The 22749-nt window shown below is 46.1% G+C and overlaps 3 protein-coding genes across 4 annotated transcripts in view; 2 read left to right on the plus strand and 1 right to left on the minus strand.

Annotated features, from left to right (window-relative positions):
- The window catches only part of trim110 (tripartite motif containing 110), a 37281-nt gene extending 18251 nt beyond the window's left edge, over positions 1–19030 (plus strand). The window contains exons 2-9 of the mRNA XM_034556027.1: positions 13371–13508; positions 14053–14590; positions 14687–14803; positions 14994–15209; positions 16308–16330; positions 16451–16596; positions 16789–17060; positions 17339–19030. Of these exons, the coding sequence (XP_034411918.1) occupies positions 14102–14590; positions 14687–14803; positions 14994–15209; positions 16308–16330; positions 16451–16596; positions 16789–17060; positions 17339–17608 (1533 nt within the window). The 5' untranslated portion in view covers positions 13371–13508; positions 14053–14101 and the 3' untranslated portion in view covers positions 17609–19030. The remainder of the gene's footprint in view (positions 1–13370; positions 13509–14052; positions 14591–14686; positions 14804–14993; positions 15210–16307; positions 16331–16450; positions 16597–16788; positions 17061–17338) is intronic.
- sall2 (spalt-like transcription factor 2) lies at positions 297–9708 on the minus strand. Of its 2 annotated transcripts, XM_034555985.1 has the most exons (4): positions 9317–9708; positions 7484–7630; positions 1831–5669; positions 297–1556 (listed from the first exon to the last, which is right to left on the minus strand). In XM_034555985.1, the coding sequence occupies exons 2-4, from the start codon at positions 7557–7559 to the stop codon at positions 1245–1247; spliced, it is 4227 nt and encodes a 1408-aa protein (XP_034411876.1). In that variant the 5' UTR covers positions 7560–7630; positions 9317–9708; the 3' UTR covers positions 297–1244. The 2 variants fall into 2 exon arrangements, with proteins under 2 accessions (XP_034411876.1, XP_034411877.1); XM_034555986.1 differs by lacking the exon at positions 9317–9708 and having other exon boundaries at positions 7484–7805.
- Positions 19031–19997: 967 nt separating the features above from the next.
- Positions 19998–21128, plus strand: cbln12 (cerebellin 12). The gene is made up of 3 exons (XM_034556017.1): positions 19998–20279; positions 20617–20736; positions 20824–21128. Exons 1-3 carry the CDS (start codon positions 19998–20000, stop codon positions 21019–21021), a joined length of 600 nt encoding a protein of 199 aa, XP_034411908.1. The 3' UTR covers positions 21022–21128.
- The last annotated feature ends 1621 nt before the right edge of the window (positions 21129–22749 follow it).

The raw sequence follows: 22749 nt of genomic DNA on the forward strand, positions 1-22749 counted from the left end.
TTAAAAAGGGGGAAATTGCGCCCTCTAATGCACACACTTCACATGTCCGATAAGGAATAAGGTATAGCCTCCCATCATACATCCATGCGTCACACTGACTGATTGTCTTGGCCGAGAGCAGAGATCAATGACGTGTGACTGTAAGAGATTGTGGATGTTATAACTGGGCACACACACACACACACACACCATTTAGTGAGAATAAGTCAGTATATCAGTTACAATATGATTTGTTGTCTAAATAAAAGCGCAAACAAGCCAGATATCTTTTCAAAATTCCTATTTAATATGGAGCACTGAACATACAGCATACAACACACAGACATAGACTTCTGATATATTTATAGCAACTTAAATGTTTTAGTAACTGAAAAGCGTTACGGATATTACTTTTGGACCAAACAACAATCATAATATTCACAAAGCTGAAGGTCACACACAAGACCATGTCCTCACTGGGTTCACAAACACTGCAGCTGTGCTTCTGGTTTGACGGGACAATATCGTGAAAACTAAAATCACAATGACATGAGAGTAATTTAGCTGAACCACAAAACGGGACTACAAACATAATATTCCCCACAGAAAAACATTCAGTTTGTTGGGCTTGTGTGCTCACGCAAAGCACAACTTGTTATCAGTTCCTTCAGTGACTGCAGGAAAACATCTTTTAGATAAGAAACAGACCTAGGTCGGGAAGCATTTGCAAAAAAACAAAAAAACATTTTGGTTAGCTTGAGCCTCCTTTGGTGCCAGTTGGATCAGATTTGGAAGTACAAACATGTTTAAATACTGACATTTACTTATTTTAAACTATTCTTTTAGTGCACTCTTGTGACTCACTAGCTAATGTCAAATATAAATCAATTATTTGACCCAGGTCTGATAAGAAACATTGATACATCAGGGATACTGTTAGAATGTGCATCAAACTATTAACAACTTCAGCCAGACAATGGTAGTGTCACTTTATAAAATCAAGCAAAAACTGGACTGTGTTACTTCTTGAATATTTTCATCTTTATTTATACATTAGCTGTCTCTTTTCTTTTAAACACCACAAGACCAAGCTGATTGACTCACAACTTTGACGTACAAACATATTACTCTGACTATCAAACGGACGGGCTAATTGAAATGTGTTAAGGAAGCAGGTACTACGCAAATGTTCATACGGTTTCACCAAAAGGTAAACATTGATTGAAAACACCAGAACATTATCCAGCCAATCACGCCGACTCGAGTTATGACTCCTCACTAGACTCTTGCCCAGCTTCCTCAGCGGCTCTTGGATCTAACTGAGATCGAATAGGCGATTTTGCCGACCGTGCAGACTCATCGTCTCCTTGGCCGCCAGCAGTCGGGTCATCGGTTGGCTCGCTACTGGTGTTGAGGAAGGCTTGGTACTGGTTCCAGAAGCCTGCTGAGCTCCTGGTGGCCGGAATATTTAAGGAAGTCATAGATGTAGAAGAAGGAAGTTGGTCAGCGGAGGAACGACTACTCCGGGCTGGTGGACGTATTGTTTTGGTTACCACACCATGGTGCTTCATGTGCCCCTGGGAAGATAAAACAATATTTTAGCAAATCTTAACAAATATTTTTTTCATTTTATAGCTTCAGTTCTGTACTAAAGCATTAAAAATTGTTTAAATCTCCTGAAAAAAAACATTTTAATACAAGTACCCCATCCAATATATATATTTTAAAAAAACATTTTAATACAAGTACCCTTCCAATAAATAATATATATATATATATATATATATATATATATATATATATATATATATATTTATTCATTAAAGTTATCATAAAATGTGTCGTCTTCACCTTAAGTCCACTGCGACTGGCATACTCCTTTCCACACTCCGCACAGCAATAGGTCTTCTTCTCAGGGCGAGACATTGGAGATGGGAGGGTTGGGGTAAGGTTGATGGGGATTGAACCATCCAGTGTTTCAGTTGGAGCCAATCCACTAATCTTAACAGCTACTCCCCGGTCTTCCCTCCCATATGAACCAAAATGAAAGCTCTGACGTGTCTCCCTTACAAAAGTGGCAGGTCTCTGTGATACATCCATTACCTGAGCCGCAACAGTGTCAGCAGTCTCCAAAGTGGATGACACGTTGGGGTCCTCGTCAGGCACAGTTGCTTGGTCTTGCTTTGGTGTCGCTTGTGCAGAAGACTGATCTTGGTCCTCGTCCATGGGTTCTGGTGATTTGGGACGTGGGGAGACAGACTCCGTTTCCAAGGTTGGTGTTTCAACAACATTAGGAACATCTTGACTCAGGATGAGATCAGAGGAGGTACTGGGACCGATGTAAGCAAAGGAGTCACCAAGGACAGGTGTGCTTTGTAAGTCCTCCAGGTTTGATCTGGAGCCATGGAACGCTTCGGAGGAGGTAGAAGCTTCATCTTCTACACCGTCCACAACCATAGTATTAGCTGACACTGTGGTTTTTTTGGTAACCGTTGAGGAGATTGGAGAGGGGGTGGCTTTAGTAAGATGGACATCAGCAGTAGCTTGTTGTTCAACTTGGTTGTCTCTGCCAACTGGGGAAGTCAGATCTGTCTGCTTGGAGGCTGGCAAGGGAGCGCTGACACAAAGGAGAGGGGGTTCTACACTGCCTGGTGGGGGAGTTTTTGTGGTGGGATTCATGAATGGGTCAGGGCTAAGGTCAGATGGGGGGATGAGGTCTGGGCTGGAGGACCCTGACCTGCTGGGATTTTTGTTAAACTCAACTGATTGTGCACTGCCAAATACAGGGACTGAACCTACTGCTGGAGTTTGAAATTCTGAGCTTGTGGCTGGGCTCTTAGAGTGGCCTGCTAGAGGAGGTGTTTTACTAGAGACAATATTTGGGTCAATTGACTGGGATTGAGATTGTGACAAGGGTTTGGCATTTGATTCAGCTGGCATCTCATGTGCAGAATCGTCTGTGCCATCTGTGGGCAACTGTCCACCAAGATGCATACGGATGTGGTGCTGAAGCACTAGGGCATTAGTGAACTTACGCTGACACAGTGGGCAAGAATTTTGGACGCGTGCATTGGGTGGTCGGGCATGATGGGTGGCTAGATGTGACCGCAGGCTGCCTTTTGTAGAGAAGGATCTACCACATATCTTGCATGGAAAAGGGCGTTCTCCAAGGTGCGTAGCCTGGTGCAGACGCAGTGCTCTGGGACAACTCAGCACCCGTAGACACACCCCACACTGATTGGTTGTCAGGTTACCAACTGGACTTGCGATACTTAGTGATGGTAGCAAGCCCCCCGCAATGGTACCCGCGCCATTGGCACTCATGCCTAGGGCAGCCACCATCTCATGTGTGAAGTTTGAAACAGAAGTGGAAGCACGGGTCGAAGATGGTGGGGACGCCATGACATATGTAGTCGAAGTGCTGGCATTTGTGAAACGACTTGAAGAGGAAGTGGCACTGCTTGATAACATCTCCAGCATGGAGGAGGAAATAGAAGAAGCCGTCCATGGAGAAGAAGAGCGGGGAGCTTTTTCTAGCTTTTCCACCAACCTCTGCAGCTTGGAGGTTTCAGATGTAGGAGTTGAGGTAACCATGGAGGAAGGCAGTGTGGATGGAGTGGTGGTTGGTTGACCTTGGACTTTAGGAAATGAAGAGAAAGGGAACGAAAGCTGAGAATGGCTTGAAGAAGCAAGCTGGTGGGAGCCTGGAGTAGTGGGGAGTGGGGTGCGTAGCAAGCCTAAGGCTGGATGGTTGTAGAGGGATGAGTGTGCAGCAGAGGTAGAGGAAGTGGAGACAGATGGGAAAAGGAGCTTAGGCAGGTGGGCTAGCTGGGAGTAGGCTGCAGGAGAAAGCATTGGGGCATGAGGGGGGGTGTTCTCATCAAAGTGCTGCTGCTTTGCACCCTTGAATAACCCTGTGATGGTGGAAGAGGATGACAAGGAAGGATTGTTGAGGAGGGAAGTAGCCAGAGAAGAGGTGGAGGTAGAGTGGGATGAGCCAGAGGTGATAGAGGCTGCAGCTGCTACAGCTGCAGCCCTATTGAGCTGCAGGAGAGAGTGGGAAATCAATGCCAGGTCTACACTAGGGGGCAGGGGAAGGCTAGAAGGGGTAGATCCTCCAGAGGCTCCCAGAGAAAAGCCAGTTCCACTGACCTCTGCATTATCTCCACATGTCTCATCCTCATTCCTGTTTTTTTGCTTATTTTGCATCATATTCATGCCACTAGTACTGACACCACTGCTCATGGTCTGTCCCATTTCTGTACCCCCAGTGGCCCCTAATGCTACCCCAAACAAAGAAGGTGGCAGGAGTGAAAGTGAGAGCTCTGGGTTTTGCTCCCGATGGCGTAGGAAGTGCACCTTCAGATTGCCTCGCGTGGTGAAGCGGCTGAGGCATACTGGACACTGGTAGGGTCGTTCCCCTGTGTGTGAGCGTAGATGTATCTGTAGGGAAGAGTCACTGCTGAACATTTTCCCACAAAAGCGGCAGGCATGTTGGAGGCGGCCAATATTGGTGGAGCTGGACGCAGAGGAAGAGTCTGCTCCTCCAGAGTAAGACTGCATAGCATTTTGGGAGTTTGTGACCATAGATACTGATGTGGGGAGGGATGAGTTCAGGAAGGACATGCCACTGTGCCCACTCACTGAAGTGGTATTTGAAGATTTCTCATGAAGATAGCGGTTGGGCAGAGCTAAAGACAAGCCTAGCGGATAGGTGGAGGAAGCCATGGAGATGGCAGCAGAGGAAGAGGTGGAGGGCGCTGAGGGCCGAGAACTCACCCTCAGATAACCATGAGCCCCTGCAGTCCCTCCCGTTCCTTCCATCTGGGGCTTCTGGGGCTGCAGGATTTGAGACAAGGAACTGCTCGTCTTTGTGGGTTTGTTGGCTGCCTGAGAGGGTAGCAGAGATGAGAAACATGCCAGGAGAGGAGCAACAGAGGTGGAAGGCTGAGGTGCAGTTGGGCAGGATGCCCCTTTGCTGCCTTCCAGGCAGAGCTGGGGCAGGGGAGGGAGAAGATGCTGGGAGGGTGTGTCTATGGTATAGGATGCTCCACCAAGGCGGAGCACCTGTCGACAGATCTCCTCGGTTATCTGCATCTGATGGATCTGCCTTTGCTGAAGCACCCGGAGCTCCTCCAGGATCAGGGCAATGCTCAGTTGGGCCCTAGAGGGTGCAGCTGAGGCAGATGTCACTCCTGGGCTGGGAGTGGGAGTAACAGGACTTGGGGGCCCCTCAGGCACACGGCTGGGGCTTCCAGGGTGCGGTGGGGGACATAAGGAGGCAGAGGACGAGGAGGAGGAAGAGGAGGTGGTGGTAGTGGCTGACAGCCCCAACTTTGGAGAAGCCATGTGTTCGCTTCGAGAGGAGTGGATGAGGGCACTAGCAGATGATGCAGATTTGCAACCAGGCGGTTGAAGGGAAGGTTGATGATGAGTTTGTGAAGAGGGAGAGCAGTAAGGGAAGTCAGGAGAGAAGGAGGGCTGTGGGTCTTTGAGGGGCAGGTGGGACAACTGGCTCAGTGAGCAGGATAGTGCTGAATCCTCAGTGGGTAAAGAGGGGGTCTGAGAGCCCTTAATAGATGAAAGGAGAGTGAGGGGCAGCTGGGAGCTTTGAAGAGAGGACGATGGAGAGCACGAAGGAGAATCCAGGTTAAATGGAAAGGAGTTTGACTTCACTGCCAAGTTGTCATCTAGGGAAATTGAAAAAAAGGAAATCAAAATGTGATTTTATCCTTGTTAATGACAACAAAACAATCAAGATTTGCATAAGGGTCTACAATCTTTATTCATCATATAGCTTTCTAAAAAACTTTAAAAACAAGTTACAAAAAACATCTGTGAGAAATAAAGGATGTTGTTATTAGGTGGTTACTTATTGTCTAGATAGTGAAATGATTTGGTTGCCCAAGAGATGACTTAACCTTGGGGATTAAATTCCACCTTATCTTCAACCACTGTTATCCTCTTTGTCCTATCCGTCCTCATCAACTGTCACCTCCTGACCACAGTTGCCACACACACACACACACACCATGCATGTATGCATGCATGCAGGCACACATGCTAACACGCACACACATTACACTGATCTACAAGAATACACTGCTCACCCGTAGAGGTGTCTACCTTGTTTCCAGGGCAACACGCACAAGACAATGGAACCCCCCAATAAAAAGAAGCCACATACACACTTCCATCCCTTTGCCCTCTTTCTTCTGTCCTCCATTCAATCTGTCTCTTTCATCTCCTTAAGAGCCCTTCCCCCAGTAGCCCAATGGGGCACTAAGGGTTAGGTGCTGGTTAGGTACTGGACACTGTACTGGGTGCCTGATTGGCTGGCAGTCTTGACCTTAAACACTCTGAGGTCACATTCCTTATACGGTTTAGGGCCAGGAAGAGAGGTGGTGCACAAAGAAAAACAAACAGCCCCGCAGACAGACGCAAGGACTCACAGCCTATCAACAAGCCAACTTAACCCAAAAATGCAGAGACGGATGTGAAAGCACATAGCCCTACACACAGCCTGTCAATGTACAACACAGACGCAAAGGAGAGCATTGTGTGTGCACAGGGTTGCTCACACTAACACATACAGAACTTACTGCCGTTTGCTTGAAAGCTACAATTTTGTGACAATGTGGGCCCTACTCCTGTAACTGGAAAGAACAGACAGAAACAAACACACACACACACACACACGGGTATGTTCATGCTTCAGCGCCCAGCAACAAAGCTGAAAGGGGACAATGGGGTCTAATGCTATGGCAGTAAGAACACTTTATACAGTGCCTCACAAAGTTTCATTTTCCTTGACCTTCTCATGCACATCTCTTTGCTCCTACAAAACCTATGTATTGCTTCTCGTAACACATTTTCCTAATTCACTATATTGTTATTTACCAATTATTTCTCTGGATATTTACTGTATAGCCTCCTATTCTGGGTGGTCTGTGTCTTTGAACCTGGCAGTGATGAGGAGTGAAGACATTTGGGTTTTACAGGGCAAAGAAAGCAGCTAATGGCTGCAACCGCAGATAATTAATTAAAGACTGAAGGCCAATTATTCCAACAAGCCTTCTTTTTATAAGCGTTTAACACAATGAGAATTGAATTATGTCAGTGTTTAATAATTCTGGTAAGAAATCATATAGAAATAAGGATGGAGATTAAATGAATACCCCTCATCAACAAAATGAACGTGTCTTAACTGCCTCTAATGACATTGCTGTTTAAATTCCAAACTGATTTTCCCCATATAAGGTTGAACAAGCCATCCTAGGTCACAAAGTTAGTGCAACAAGTTAAATAATCAATTTAAGGCCTTCACACGAATGATACAGTAGATATACCATAACGTACCATCACTATGAGCAACTAATTGGTACAATCTCTGCATGTTGAGGAACAGTGAATTGTTTTAGTTCTAAACTTCCCAACGGATGTGAATCCAATCCCAGTGAATAACCAGTATTCTTTTGATATATAGTCTCAGTACATTTCTCACCATGCTCAAGTATCCGACAGGCACCGAGGGTCGGGTTCATAAGCTGCTGGGGTTGTTTCTGTTTCCGACGGGACATGCTTCTGCAGGATGGGAACGACGCAGGGGCGCATTGGCCAACACACAACTTTTATTCTGTCTCCCTGCGCACTGAAAAAAGTAGGTATCTAAATTACTTACAGGGGAAAAAATGAAGAAAAACGTTCCAAAAATGTAACAATGGATGCTCCGGATTGATTAGTCTCAAAGCGTGTCCACGTTGGTGGCATTGTGGTGCAGAGAAAGAAAGACAGAACTAAAGTGCCAAAGAGGCATGTGTGACAGTTTTCTCTCAACAAGTCCCCCCTTTTCTCAAAACTCACCGTTGCCCCCCCCCCCACCCCACACACACACAGAATCACACACACACACAGCTCACTTGTTCATCCACTACTTTGCATTCAAATGGCGAGTGAACACCCCTTCTTTTGAGCCAAGAGTCTACTGCCTCCCTCTTGTAAACCCTCATACATTGGCGCTCAAGTTCATCACATAAAAAAAGGCCCTTGCCTGAGCTTTCGATTACCGATATGATCCTATAAAATCTGAACGTCGCCGTGTGCGTGTTCCTGTGCGTAACAGAAGGGAACCGTGCGCACAGGTGGGCGTAAAACCCGACGCCAGCTCGGTTAAATTAATTCAGTTTCTTTCTTTCTTTCTTTTCTCCATTAAACCAAACATATTGTCACACATGCTAATATCCTAGTCTATTCGGGATGTGTGATACGTGTACGTGTGTGTGTGTGTGTGTGTGTGTGTGCGTGCGTGCCGCCTCTAAAAACAGGCTCCTGTGTGAGCTCTCGGTAAACAGCGCGGCTGAAATGAGGTGGAATTTGCAACAATGGCGTATAGGGAGCACAGCTGAGTGAACATCACCCTCTCAGAGCCTCTCCAACACATAAGGCCACTGACTGGAGGCACAATGCTCCCTTTTCTTTCGCCCTCATCTCGACTGCTCACCACGTGGAGAGAGGTATCGAGAGAAAGACACAGCCAGAGAGAAGAGGAAAATAATGTTTCACCCGGACCCTGTGACAACACCGCCCCTCCTCCTCCTCCTCCTCCTCCTCCTTCTCTCCGTTTTACTGAGGCTTGGACAGAATAATAAAATGTCCTCGAGATTTGACATTAAGTCTGAACGTTAAGTCGTCACAAGGAAGCAGTCACATGTGTGCGGGAATTATTATTTAAAAATAGCCGAGGAATCCCGTTGTAGGACAGTGAGTCCGACTCGTTTAATAAGACTTATTGTTCGGTTCGGGGCCGAGCGACACTTTTCTTTGCAAAACGAGCAGTGATTCCCGCACAATATAAAATTAATTAAAACGGGCAAAAAATAAATAAGTCGGCTTTAAAAACATGCGCATCGGTGCGTCGGCTCATCGCTACTATTCGGTCGGAAAGAGACAGAAGTAATAATAACTCATAGTTGCAAAACATCCAACAGAGAAAATATCCTTGTTGTTTTTTCCACCAGAACTCTATTGTGCCAACAACGCGTTTCTCGTGCCATCTTGCCATTATGTTCGCGTGTGCGACGGTCCGACGGTTTTTCAACACCAATGTCTCCATACGAGCGCAAAATACGGCGCTGGGATGCGCGTCCCCGCTACTGTACGGCGACCTGTTGCACGCCACGCGCGCTCCCACATCATAACAAGTTATGATTCATAAAATATTATGACTTCACGAAAAAAAAAAGAAAAAGAAAATACGGTCCCGGATGTGCATTTCCCCCACAGGCCGCTCGTCGCCGACACAACCGCTCTGAATATAATAAAAAAAAACACAACTTACCATGTTTGAAACGATGATTTTTTGGCCGCGATATTGTGTAATGACACGGGGGAGGGGGGGGGAGAAAAGCTCAGGAGCTTAGGTTGGGTGAGATCGGCTCCGTCTCTCAGCCGGGACACTGGCGCAGCAATTCCCTATTCACTCCCAGGGATGCGCAGTCGGACAGACGCATTTTTTTTTTCAATTATTTATCCCCGTCGCAAAAACGCGTTTCTTTCTCTTATAACAAAGGGTTATTATGCCTGAATGTATTTACTCATAGTCCACTGGCAGCAGCAGGAGAAGCAGGGGCGGTGCAGGTAGCTGGAGGCTAAACTCGCTACACGGGGAGGATTATTCCTCTTTTCGTGGCCGTGCGTGCTGCTCTTCCTCCTTTCTTTGTATCGGGTCGGGGCCTGTCAGGCCTGTCTACGCTCTCTGCGGAACTGTCTGTCTGTGTGCTTAGCAGGCTAGCTGTCTGTCTCGCTGCCTCTTATAATTAATGGCCCTCGCCGCCAGACGGTCCTCTGGGGAACAGTGACCACGGTTACCTCCACATTGGCTCTCAGTGTGCATCCCACATAGGAGTGCAGGCCCGGGCACACACCGCTCCAAAGCGGGATCAGACTGACTGACGGGGATTTAAGGATTACACAGGTGTGCATGATTTACCCCCCCCCCACGCACACACACGGTTGTTTATCAGACAGTCATAATTCACATTTTTCATATTTTAATCAAACATTTTCAAATGTAGTCTTGATAAGTATAAGACCTAGTTGTGGATATTGGATTGTTGGTAGTGCATGTGGAATCCTTATATATGCGATGGGTTTACATTGCTGTCTTTATTGAGCTATTTTAGGGACTGTGACTCACAATGTATAAAACAGACCAAATGTACCCCAGTAAACCATTGAGACAACGGCTGGGACCTCTTCACCATCGTCAATGGGTCATTTGGACACAATATACTGAACATATACAGAATAAAGCCATATATATGTATACAGAGTTTATATATATATATATATATTTATAAATATATTTATATATATATATATATATTTATAAATATATTTATATATATATATATATATTTATAAGTTTCTAAGTGAAACCTTATATTTAGGTATTAAATCTAGTCTGACTTATTTTATGAATGAATTGCCTTAACTAGGGCTGACTATGCACGGCTGATTAACTTAATTCAAGTTAAGTGGATCTTTCTCGGGGGTTATGTTTATCTAGATACAACATATTACAGGACCCCCTTTTTTGCCATTTTTAGTCTTTGGGATTGCATGCCGGTGTATTGTCAACTTTACCTGTGAAGAAAATATTGTGTGAAACGTGGGAGACTTTTGTTTGCTCTAGGTCATTTTTTGTTTCCACCCGTCATGTTCCACCGATAACAACACTGCTTCAGATAGTTTACATCCCATTCAATACAATACAAACCTAGTCTCAGAATAATCATTGGACCTAACACCCTTTCTCTGATGATATTAAAATGAACCCATGTGCAGGGTCGGTCGATCAGCAGCTTGCAGGGTCAAAGGAGCAGCATGCCGGTGAATGTGTCTGCTAACGATGTTGACCACCTGGATGCCTGGAAAATGTTCCAACTTTACACATTTGGTTTAATTTCCATTAGATGGATGGGACGTGTTGCCGGTGGTATCATGTCTCCTCACTGCTCTCTGCATAAGTAAAGCCACTGTGTGTCTCTCAAAGACAAAACATGTTGCAATTAGTACTTCATATTTAAATGTTTAAACCTGACATTAACCACAAGTCTAAATAATGCAGATATATAGCTTTTTAAAAACAATCAGTGTATTTAATGTTCAATTCGTTTAATGTATTAAAGATAAACAGTAGAAGCAGGTATATATCAAAGACAAATATAAAAAGTACGGTCCCTCTATAAAGACAGTTTCTTCAGCTTATGCTCAGAAGCATTTTCAGTTGTTTAGACAATTGGTGTGTGTGTGCGTGTGCACAGACATCTTGGTACACTGGGGTAGACGCTGAAGGGTTCGGCATGTCATGAAAGAAAAAGATGATTCAGAGGTAAGCCACTATACAAGGGGTGTGATGAAAAACTCTCTCTTACATCCCTTTTTATACCACAAACTAATTAGAAAGCTGTCTCTGTCTGGGAACTGTCCGTTAGTTTGTCCCTCGAGTCTTTGAGGCTCATCAGAGGCGTTTCACTGCAGGGAAGAGCCTATCAAAGGGCTAAGATAGATGCCTCAAAAAAATCCCTGACCTTGGTTCCTTGTCAACTTCCTGAAACAAAAGAGGAAGAGAATTGTGAGCGTCCCACCCACCAGGCCCCAAAACTCTGAGCCGGTTCGTTGTGTCATGTCTCATGAGGGCTCCGCGTGGCTATGAACAGACCCAGAAGAAACATGGCAGGGAGGAGGCAGATGATGGGGAATAGCAACAAGGAGGATCTGGTGTGGATCAGGACGGTATTGTCCAAAGGGGAGGGGGACAGTGAAAAGGTCTTGGTGCTTTGTGCGGGGCCACACTGGACAGGCCACCAATAAGGACCTCTGGAGGTCAGTCCCAAGCGGACCAACAGTCGTGCGATGCAGCGGGCCCTGGCGAATAAGTAAAAGGTTGCATTAAAAACCAAAAGAGACTGCGGTCCCGATCTGAATGAGATCTGTCAGGAGCAGGTTCATGGCAGGATTGTATTTGCTCTGTCCTTCTGGAGTAGAGGCAGGAGAGCGTCGCAGGCCAGGCAGACTGCAGGTAGTCCTACAAGGAATATCACAGTCTACTACAGTACCCATAGTATTTGTGTAAAGGACAGGATCATTACCACAGAGAAGTGAAGCTCTTTCATGTGTCCCAGACATCTGCCGAGCATTGACCTTGATGCTTTCAGCTTCGATGATTTTCACAGAGTTGTATTTGTTGCTATTTCTAATGTATCCTGTCAACGTATGGCTAGATTCAGCAGTGAGCCTGATAGAGTCGTGCACATCGGATACTATACTGTGTGTCACTTGCTGCTAGCACACACAAAAACAAACAAACACATAAACTGAAGTTATTTACTTTCATTCAGTCGAGTAGTGAGAGCTTTGAAGTAACGTTTTGTCTGGTGGTGTAAATGTACATATCCTTACAGGCGATTGCTAGTTTAGCTTAGCATAAAGACGAAACTGTGGTATTATCGTGAGATCTGGGCAGGACTAATTGTGCCTCTGGGTTTTTTGTTACCCCTTGACAGAGCCTGGCCTACTGTTTCTCCCTGCCTATGTAATGCTAAGCTAAATTACACATTTAGATTTGAGTGTGGTATCAACCTTCTTCATCAAATTTATTACAATCCATCCAGAGGGGGACATGAATGTGTGGACAAAATCTCATGACAATCCATCCAACAGCTGCTGAAACGGATCACTTAAAACTACAAAGGTTGGCCCCATGGGGGTGCTAGAGGGAAAGTAAAGGATCTCAAAAGCCCTTTGGATACATAATCTACACACTCGTGTAAAAGCAAACGATACATATCATATATATTCTTTTTTTTCCAACTCTCACCATGCAGTGGATGCCCTGAGCTTCCTTGATTACCTTGTTGCTTTCTCCCTGGAGTGTTTGATAATGGCTACTGACGGAATCAGCCTAAAGTTGTGTTTGTGGTTTAAGGGCTATGAAAAAAAAATGCTGGCCTCTCAGCTTTGTGAAACACGCCTCTTTTGATCTTGCAAATGTGAGGGCCTGGACATTTACAATCCGTTAAATGAGGAAGTGAAAGTAAACCAGTGCTCGTGCAGTTATAAGTGGTACTAGCCCAGAAAAGCATGTGACATTGACCGCAGGCTGAAGGAAAATCTTTCTTTCTGTCCACTCACAGTGTCACATAATATGTGTTAAACAGGACCCCTGCTCTACAATTAAAAAAAGATTCACTAAGAAGATTATGTTTTACATAAAAAACAAAAGAGCTGATGTCACGGTGGTTTAAAGGGTGCCGTGTGCTCACTAAAAATAAATGAAACAAGTCTTCTGAGAACAGTTGACCTAATAATTCCCCTCCTCCCCTTCTAAGGGTCATGTGACCTCTCCGAGTCCAGTGCCACCAAGGGTGAGGGGGAGGTGAATCTTTTGGGATTAGCCTCCAAAGTCAACACACATGTCACCCACGCTCACCGATGGCCACAGGCTGCAAACACCACGGCACCGGCAGGTAAGAAATCCCACCTCTGTTCCAGACATTTACTCAGATTCTCCTTCAATTCAGTTGAGATGAGCATACGTGAGTTGGCGGTGAAACGTGTCAAAGTGGAGCACGGATAAGAGTGTAAATCAGACCAGCAAGCTGTCAAGGATGATCTGCTGATCCCCTGTGTATGGGTTTGACTAAAGTTCAGTGTTGCAACCCTTTACCCTGACTGTGATGACCAGCAGGGCATGCTTTTATACATACCGTTCACCTACTTCCTCCCCTTAGGTTGTGAGATGTTATTTTTGTCCCCAGTAATAGTGGTTGTTAAGTATTCTATTCATAGATCAGGGTAGGCAAAAGCCCGGTCGACAGGATTACTGGTCTGAGACTCCACCAGCTCAATACCGGCTGACTTACAGCATTGTGCAACTTGTGCAAATGCTGTCTCTCCTTTGGTGTCGCACAAGACGTCTGCATGGTTACATTTCCTTCGCATGTTCACTCACTGACTGCGATCCAAATTAGCACTGTGTTTTGATTCCCCTCTGATCCACTGTTTCTTTAGAAGCTTTATGTGACACACACACCCATCGGAGACCCTTCACCCGCTCACCATGGCGTCCCTCGAGGAAGAGCTGACCTGCTCTGTGTGCCGAGACTTCTTCAGCCAAGCCCACCCCCTGCCCTGCGGACACAGCTTCTGCCCCGCCTGCATCCGCGAGGCGTGGTGCGACCGGGGCGAGGGCAAAAGTCGCTTTACCTGCCCCCAGTGTCTGGAGGAGCGCAGGGAGGTGCCGTGTGACTGCTGCCCTCCCGCTGCGGATGAAGGACAGCCACCGTCGGCGGTCAAGACCTGCCTGAGGTGTGAAGTGTCACTGTGTGCCGCGCACCTTCAACCCCATCTGGAGAGGCCGGCGTTCAGCTCCCACCTGTTGGTGGACCCGCTCAGGGACCTCACCCAGCGAAGGTGTCCGACACACACGGAGATACTGCGCTACTACTGCGCCGACGACAAGGAGTATGTGTGTGGCGACTGTCTGCTGGACGGAGGCCACGCTGCACACAAAGTGAAGGCGCTGAGGCAGGTGGAGGAGGATCTGAAGGTCAGCTGGAAGACTAGATGTGTGTTTTGACGTTTGTTTGTGCCACGAGTGCGTGTCTGCTCACGTATGTGTGTGTGTGTGTGTGTAATTGCACAGGTCATACTGCAGACTCTGCTCAGCAAAGCCGAGGAGAAGCTGAAAGACGGAGAGCGGATCCTCAAGGAGCATGAGAGTATGGATTCAACCATGGCTGTGAGTCAAAGTATTTCGATGGCAGGGAAAATGCAACGTAATGACCCCCCTCAGTAGGTGCAGTGTGCACCTCGTACGGCTCACGCTATCAAGGAATCCCTAAACCCCCAGACTGGTCTCGTTCTACGGATTTTCCAATGGATCAGATGTTCTGATTATGTCTCAACCACCAACCTCTTGTGACTGCTTTCAGGACTCCCTCAAGCAGGAGAACACCCAGGTGGAGCGGCTGGGCTTGGACCTGCAGGTGCAGGTGATGAGGCTGGTGGTCGCTCTGAGGGAGATCACCAGGAGGGAGAGACAGAAGGTCATAGAGCGCGTGCAAGAAGACTGCTCCAAGGTGAGAAGCGAGATGAGCCAGGCGCTGAGCATCCAGCACTACCTGGCCTCGCTGATTGCGGAGACGGACCCCTTCCTGCTCATCTGGGTAAGACTCTCTGCTGCGCATGCCCCCCACCCCCCCTCCGGGAACAACATGATACGGTGGAAATGAACCGTTGATACAATTTAGCTTCTGGCGTGCTAAGCAGAAGATTTTATACCCGCTGGATCGGTTCTCTTTAAGCTAACCACATTCTCCAGTCTGTCCACCACATGGGTGCAGACTGGAATACCAGTATAACAATGGCCATTTGTGGTATTCAGATGATGAATTCTACTTACTGGCTGCTCTAAGCTGAGGTTGAGGTTTTGAGTGAAATGTGGCAACAACTGTCCGGTGGATTGCCATGAAATTTTGGTGCGGCCAGTCAAGCCCCCCTCAGGATCGCCCCCATAGGACCATCATCAGGTCCTCATCAGGACCACACATTGTCATGGATGAATTGTTGGCATGCTAACACGCAGCCACTAAAAGAACATTCAGATTGTCATTGTGAGCACGATGCTATGTCAACGTTAGATTAACGTTAGGTCTTCACATTGCTGTCAATACTAGAAGTTCTCCGAGGCATTAAATATGAACGAGAAAAGAACTCTTTTTATCCGTTTCATCCTGCCTGGGTGGGTGTGGTTTCATTTGAATGACGATGCTAAATCATGACACGTGGGCCCAAACCAGTGAGAAGAGAACAGATATTTTTTTATATTTTTTTAACGAGAAATTACCAAAAGTGATGGCCGAAAATGTAACATTAATGTTGGGCCCTTTAGCTAAAAAAGGTAAGAAAAATATTTCCAGTGCCTTCAAACTGTCCATTGTTATCTAAAAGAGGCACATAGTTTAGTTTCTGGCCCACAAGGTATGCTGTCGTAAAACCGCTTTAGGTTATCAGTCCTTTAAGAAGCCGAGCAATGCAGCAGAGCCATATGCAAACATTATGGATAATGTTTCATCAGCTCATATATTGTGGAGAGAAAAAGGTGGAACATATCCAGGGCCACGGGTGGAGTTAGTTATATGTTGAATGGCTTGGTGTTTGTTTTCTTTCTTATCCTGATACACAAGGAGAATGGACATTATTTTAGCCTGTGAATCCTTTTATGTCGTATTTTTCTCAGCTGTCCTTGAATCTTCTTTCCTCAGGCCTTTCAATCAGATGACACAAAGTAAGTCAATATTAACAAGTCAGTGTCTCAATGTGTGTTGGTGTGTGTGTGCGACTGTGTGTGTGTGTGTGTCCTTTTGTGCGCTCATAGTGCAGCATGTGTTGTGCTCTCGTGTTCTAGGTTACTGGCCGACCTGAACAGCCCACTCTTCATGCCCGACGCCGTCAGTCTGGACAGGAAAGACATCTTGGAGGACATAGAGAGCAAGTATCGAGAGTTCATCACCGGCACCCTGCGCTGCCTCAGTGAAGTCAAGAGGGAGCTCTGTGAGTGGCAGATGGGTGACATCCCGACCCGTTCCTTTCACGTAGAGGAACGTTTTTTTCTCTTTCTTGTGAAGAGTTGGAGGAAGAGATCGATACCGTCGGACCACTCCCATATTTGTTCATTGAGTATGAAGTATAATTGATATACAAATATACATTACATTGACCTTATTTTACTTCCCTCTCACACAGTAACCAGTCCCTTGACTCTGGACACTAACACGGCCCACCCTCTGTTGAGCATCTCGGATGACCTTCGCTCGGCGACGCGGGTCAAAAGCCGCCTGCCGTGCGCCGTTCACCCCGAACGGTTCGACCACTGGCCGCAGGTCCTCACCGCCCAGGTCTTTACCTCCGGGACTCACTACTGGGAGCTGGAGGCTGAAGGGTTCTGGGATATTGGCGTCTGCTATAGAAGTATTGGACGGAAGGGGAAAGAGGGCAACGCCTTTGGGAACAATAAGGTACTATGGTTTATTTGACGGCGCATTAAATATGATGCGTTTAACACATTTTGCATTATTCATTTACTTACAATGAATCATTTGCTTTGCCAAAAATAGCTGAAAAGAATTCCCAGCGTGCAATTCAGATTGATTGTTGTGTCCCAAAGTCAAAGGTCAAGTGGTTTCCGGTCTCAGGCAGCAGAGAAAAGCCACGCAACATGTTAAAATCATCAAAATCCGTTGGCAGTCGACTAAAACCTGTCCTCTCGATTAAATTGCCTGAGTTGAATTCGCAGGTGTCGTGGAGCTTGACGCAGCAGCACGACAGGAGGCTGGCGGCCTGGCACAACCGCAGGAAGACCCGCCTCACGTGCCACATGACCGGCAACCGAGTGGCCGTCGCCGTGGACTACGGCGCCGGCACCGCCACCTTCTCCGAGGTGGGGCCGTCGAACAACCTCACCCACCTCCACACGTTCTCCGCCACCTTCACTCAGCCGCTGTGCTTGGGCTTCGGGCTCTACAAAGCGGAGCTCAACAGTCACATCTGTATCGTCAAAGTCTGAGGAGGAGAAGAAAGTGGAAAAGGGAGGACAGAGAAGAAGAAAAGGACCCCGAGAGGCTGGTTCAACTTAGACAAAGCCATGCCAAGACAAAGTGGTGGTCATTGATTTCTCCACTTCTGGAACCACGCAGCCTGCAACTCTGATGTTTCTCTCCCCCTCAGCTCTCAGCTTGAGCTCATCTTCTTCCTCAATAAAGCGACAAAACCACCCTTCCTATAAAACTGTGATCGGGTGATATTGACATGGACAGATGGAGATATCTGAGAATAGAGCATCCATTGAGTGAATATGAGTCGATCCTAGCGGGACAGCAAATGAAAGAAAAGGCTCCTTTTGGACAGAAATAGGTTTTGGTGAAAAAATGTGCACGATTGTTGTTGATGTTGCTTTTCATTCCATAAAACTGCAGATGATCGTTGATCTGAGGATCCAGCGATCGCGTTAAAGAAGGATGCAAACGTTCGTGTTGGTAACTGGACACTAACTCGTGCCGTCCTTTGCTGAAGCGTCTCTGATGGTCTTCCTCAGTTCGACTTCATTGAGCTTCATTTAGTGAATTCCAACATAGTGTCTATGTTTTAGGACATCAGGCGTATCTCCATCAGGCTGGTTTATGTGTTCATAGACTCAAAAAATCAAATAACGCCCTCATAGAGAAATGGATGCTCAACAGAAATGTAAATGTTTTGCTTGAAGGGACACATGGAGCATTTGAAACTTTTAAACTCAGCTCGAGGCCACAAGAAGGGATCACTGATTTGATTGCGGTATTAAAGTTTTTTTTTTTTTTAAAAGAAGGAGAAAAGCTGCTCACTTCTATCTTTGCTCTTGGAAGCAGCTCAGATACCCAATTATTCTCCCGTTTTCTTTATTTCTCTGCAAAGGTGAGTGGGTGGATGTAACATAGCGGGTGAGAAAGAAGCAGAAGGAAAGAGGGGGGGGGCGCAGAGAGAGAAAGAGCGAGAGAGAGAGAGACGGAGAGATATGAGCATACTCTGGCTTGGTTACGATCACACTGACTGCCGTGCTGTGAGATTATGTGACGAGGGATTTTTGAGCGCACAACGCTACTTCGGCTTGGATATGGAATACAAGATTGTTCAGACGGAAACAGGTGATCATCTATTTTTGTATTCACTAAAATATACTAGCGTTGCACTGCACTGCGAAAACGGTCCAGTTTATTATTTAGAGCACGTGTCTTAAGGTTGATCACAGTTGATTATTTTGCTGTGTGAATCCTTCTCCCACCAAATAGCAGCTGTATTGTGTGTGTGGTGAGTAGGTTGTAATAAAGCTGAGAAAAAGATGTTCTCACACACACTGTTGCTCCTCTTGAGCAAAGATAAATGAGTGGTGTTTTCTTTTTAAAGTACAGTTTTTAACTTAATATATATAATAGCATCACCTGATGTCAAAAATGGCTCCGATCTACAATTTCATATTCGATTCCTGTGAGTTAATCAACAGAAATGCTGAGAGAAATTAAAAGAAACCAAACGGTGACATTGTTTTTAATGTATGCGTACTGTATTTGTGTCTGTAAGTGTGAAAAAAGCAAAAAGCACAAGTGAGAGGAAGAGTGTGAGTGTGAGTGTGAGTGTGTGTGTCTGTGTGTGTGTGTGTGTGTGTGTGTGTGTGAGGGAATTCTTGTTGATCAGCGTTTGGAGGGGGGGCGTTTGTGTAAAAGACAGATGGTCACTCAGTGGAGTTGTTCCCCCACACCCTCTCTCTTTCTCACTTCCGTCTAGGTCCTAGATCCTTTTCCTGTCACCTCTCCAGAATCTTACCTCATCTGTTTTGTCCCACCCCCCTCCTCCTCCCTTGCCTCTCATCAGCATCTTTCATCTTCCCATCCTTCCCTCCGTCTCCATCAGTGAAAGTCTGAACTCTTTTCTCACTTTGCTGCGCCTCGTCTTTGCAAACCCGTTCCTCCCTTTCACAGCTACGTCTCTTTTGCCTTCTTCGCAGGTTTTTTGCTGAAGTCAACTTGAAAATACCAAGAGATATATATATAACTATATATATATACTTTTTTGTTTGTTGTGATTGTCATTCTGGCCCCTGCTGACACAGCACGTAGGACACTCAAGAGCTTTGGGATTTGTGGGGGGCAAACCAGACAGACAGAAAGGGAATGATTGACAGCTATGGCCAATGAAGAATTCTGAGTATTTCTTTCTGAATATTATTTGGTTCTGAGACATCTGCTGGTTCGGTGCATATATGTATGTACTTCCACTGGTACCACCCAAAACTACACAGAAGTTTAAGTTTGGACCATTAGTTTCACCGTAGCATGTTTGTTTTCATGCCAAATTGTCCAAAGTGACGCTTCTGTCTAGTAGAATCGATCCCAGATATTCAACCACACGCCCCAGGTTCAGTCATGCCCCCGAGGTCAGTCACCTTCGACCTCCCCATATTGTTGGGTGTGCTCCTGTTGTGGGGGCCAATGGGGTCTCGGGGCCAGAATGACACAGAGCCCATCATCCTCGAGGGGAAATGCTTGGTCGTGTGCGACTCCACTCCTTCAGCCGAGCCCGGCGGTAACGCCCTGGGCATGTCGGTCCGCTCCGGCTCGGGCCGGGTGGCCTTCTCCGCCAGCCGCCAGACCAACCACGAGCCCACGGACATGAGCAACCGCACCATGATCATCTACTTCGATAACGTGAGCATGTGACTGCTTCTGTGTCTCTCGGTAACAGTGTGCATGGCTTTGCAGAGCGAATAAAGCCAGTGAGTGACATGAAAGGACAAAATGACGTCTCTGCCAATAGGATGCACGTACGATCAGAGTGTACTGACAGTGAGGGGAAACGCTAACGGGGTAAACATTGAACTCCTGGACTCGCTGGGCTGCTTTTTCATGGACATGTTGTGCTTTCTTTTTGTATGTCAATGTAAAAAAAAAAAAGTCAGAGCTTTAACTGCATGGACAAAAAGAATGACCTAAGTGCCTCCCTCCTTTTTTTTCTCTCTCTCTCCCTCCCTTGCTGTTGCATCAGATTTTGGTGAACGTGGGCACTCATTTTGACCAAGAGAGCAGCGTGTTCCTGGCGCCAAGAAGAGGCGTGTACAGCTTCAACTTCCATGTTGTGAAGGCCTACAATAGACAAACTATTCAGGTGCCATACCTCAACTCGGACATTTGTCATTGCACGTGGAGCGACGTGCCCTCTCTAAACCCTCACTTTGCTCCCCTCTCACTGTAGGTCAGCTTGATGTTGAACGGCTGGCCCATGATTTCAGCTTTTGCAGGGGACCAGGACGTGACCAGAGAAGCTGCCACCAACGCCGGCCTGGTGATTATGGAGAAGGGGGACAAGGCCTACCTCAGACTGGAGAGAGGCAACCTGATGGGAGGCTGGAAATACTCCACCTTCTCCGGGTTCCTGGTCTTCCCCCTGTGAGGAAGGCGGATGAGGTGTTTGATGGGTGATAGGAGGAGAATTGGATAGAGGAGAAGTAAGAATTAGGCGAGGGTAGAAAAGGAGGCCTTCAGTCTGCAACTCTCTATACATCGCACGAAAATAATGTGTTTTATGCAAAAATGAGATGAAGATTGTGCGAATAAGGATATTTAGCACTGGAGACCCAAAAGAAGGAAGTTCAGTAAACGTGACTTACATTGGGTTACATTTTCTCTGTTTCTGTGAATAAATACATGTTGGGTTTATATAAGAGATACTTTAATTGTGACAAAATACTAAGTAGCCGTGTGCAATGTAGGCTTCAGTGATAAGATTCTTTTTTTTTTTCAAAGTGTTTGAGACATGGCTGTGCGCCACATGACATCCTGGCTAACGTGGAAAACTTTCCCTTTACTCTGCTGTGTCGTATGACTGATGCCTCTCTATATGCCTGTCCCCTGCAACAAATGTTTATTTACACAGAAATTTCTATGGAGGGGGAATTATTGAAATAAAATGGCTCAGTGTATCAGTTTTTTGTATGCGTGCATTGTCAAATACTCCTTCCATGTAAAAACAGTATCTCTCACCAGTGCCACGGCAGCTGTTTGTAAATATAGCTCTCACCAGCAGAGTTAGCGTTGGCGTGGACTAAGCAGACCAGCATGGGGCAGAGTGTAAGTGTGGTGAATAGCGGATACTCCTCGCGGGGCCACAGACAGATGGAGGCCTTGGCGACCAGGCAGGCTCTTCTCTACAGGGCGGCCATGGATAAAGCGTGGTCTGTCACACCTCGTCAATTACACTTCCCTGGTTCAGGACCATCTCTCTCTCTCTCTCTCTCTCAATTCAATTCAATATGCTTCATTGGCATGGATGTTGCAACAACAATATTGCCAAAGCACCACGACATAACCACACAAAAAATATACAATTCATATGGATAATAATAATAATAATAATAATAACAATAATAATAATAATAATAATAATAAGACAGAGAAATAACTACCGTTGTGTTTCTTGGGACAGAATAAAGGAAGTGTGAAACAAAAGCACAAGTGAGAGGAAGAGTGTGTGTGTGTGTGTGTGTGTGTGTGTGTGTGTGCGTGTGTGCATGTGTATTGGTCACTCACTGTCCCTCAGAGACCTCTGTCTCTCTCTCTCTCTCTCTCTCTATGTCTTGTATTGGTAAACACACCTGACCTTATTCCCGATGCAGATAATTAGCAGATTTGTAGTATCATACTGTATATCATACATATTTAGCTGAAGGGAACAATATAGGTGAGATAAAAATGAAGGCCAGATTAGGCTACCGACTGTGCAAAACAGGCAACTTCCTCTGGGGGGCCCTGTGCTAGGGGGACATGCACAAGTTGTAGGTCCCCTGTGCGACAATTGGTTTGAGGTAACATGAGTTGTTTCTTGTAATTGTAAAAATGTGCACTGCTAAAATACAATATCATCTTACATGCAAAAGGCGTGGGCAAGGGGTGGGGTTATAGGGGCCCCTTTCTACCCAGATGCACACTATTAGCAGACTCATTTGGCCATTCTCCATAACAGCCAAAACGGCTAATAATCCTATTTCAGTCCGTCGGCACTAGAGGGCGCCAACCCTCCCAGTCACAGAGAACTGAATTACTAATTGAAGCACACAAATCGCACTGGTAGCTCGCAGAAAGCGGTTGTAATATGTAATAATACTCAGGAGAAATCCGCCAA

The sequence above is a fragment of the Cyclopterus lumpus genome, chromosome 17 (assembly GCF_009769545.1).
Source record: "Cyclopterus lumpus isolate fCycLum1 chromosome 17, fCycLum1.pri, whole genome shotgun sequence".
In the NCBI taxonomy this organism is placed as follows: Eukaryota; Metazoa; Chordata; class Actinopteri; order Perciformes; family Cyclopteridae; genus Cyclopterus; species Cyclopterus lumpus.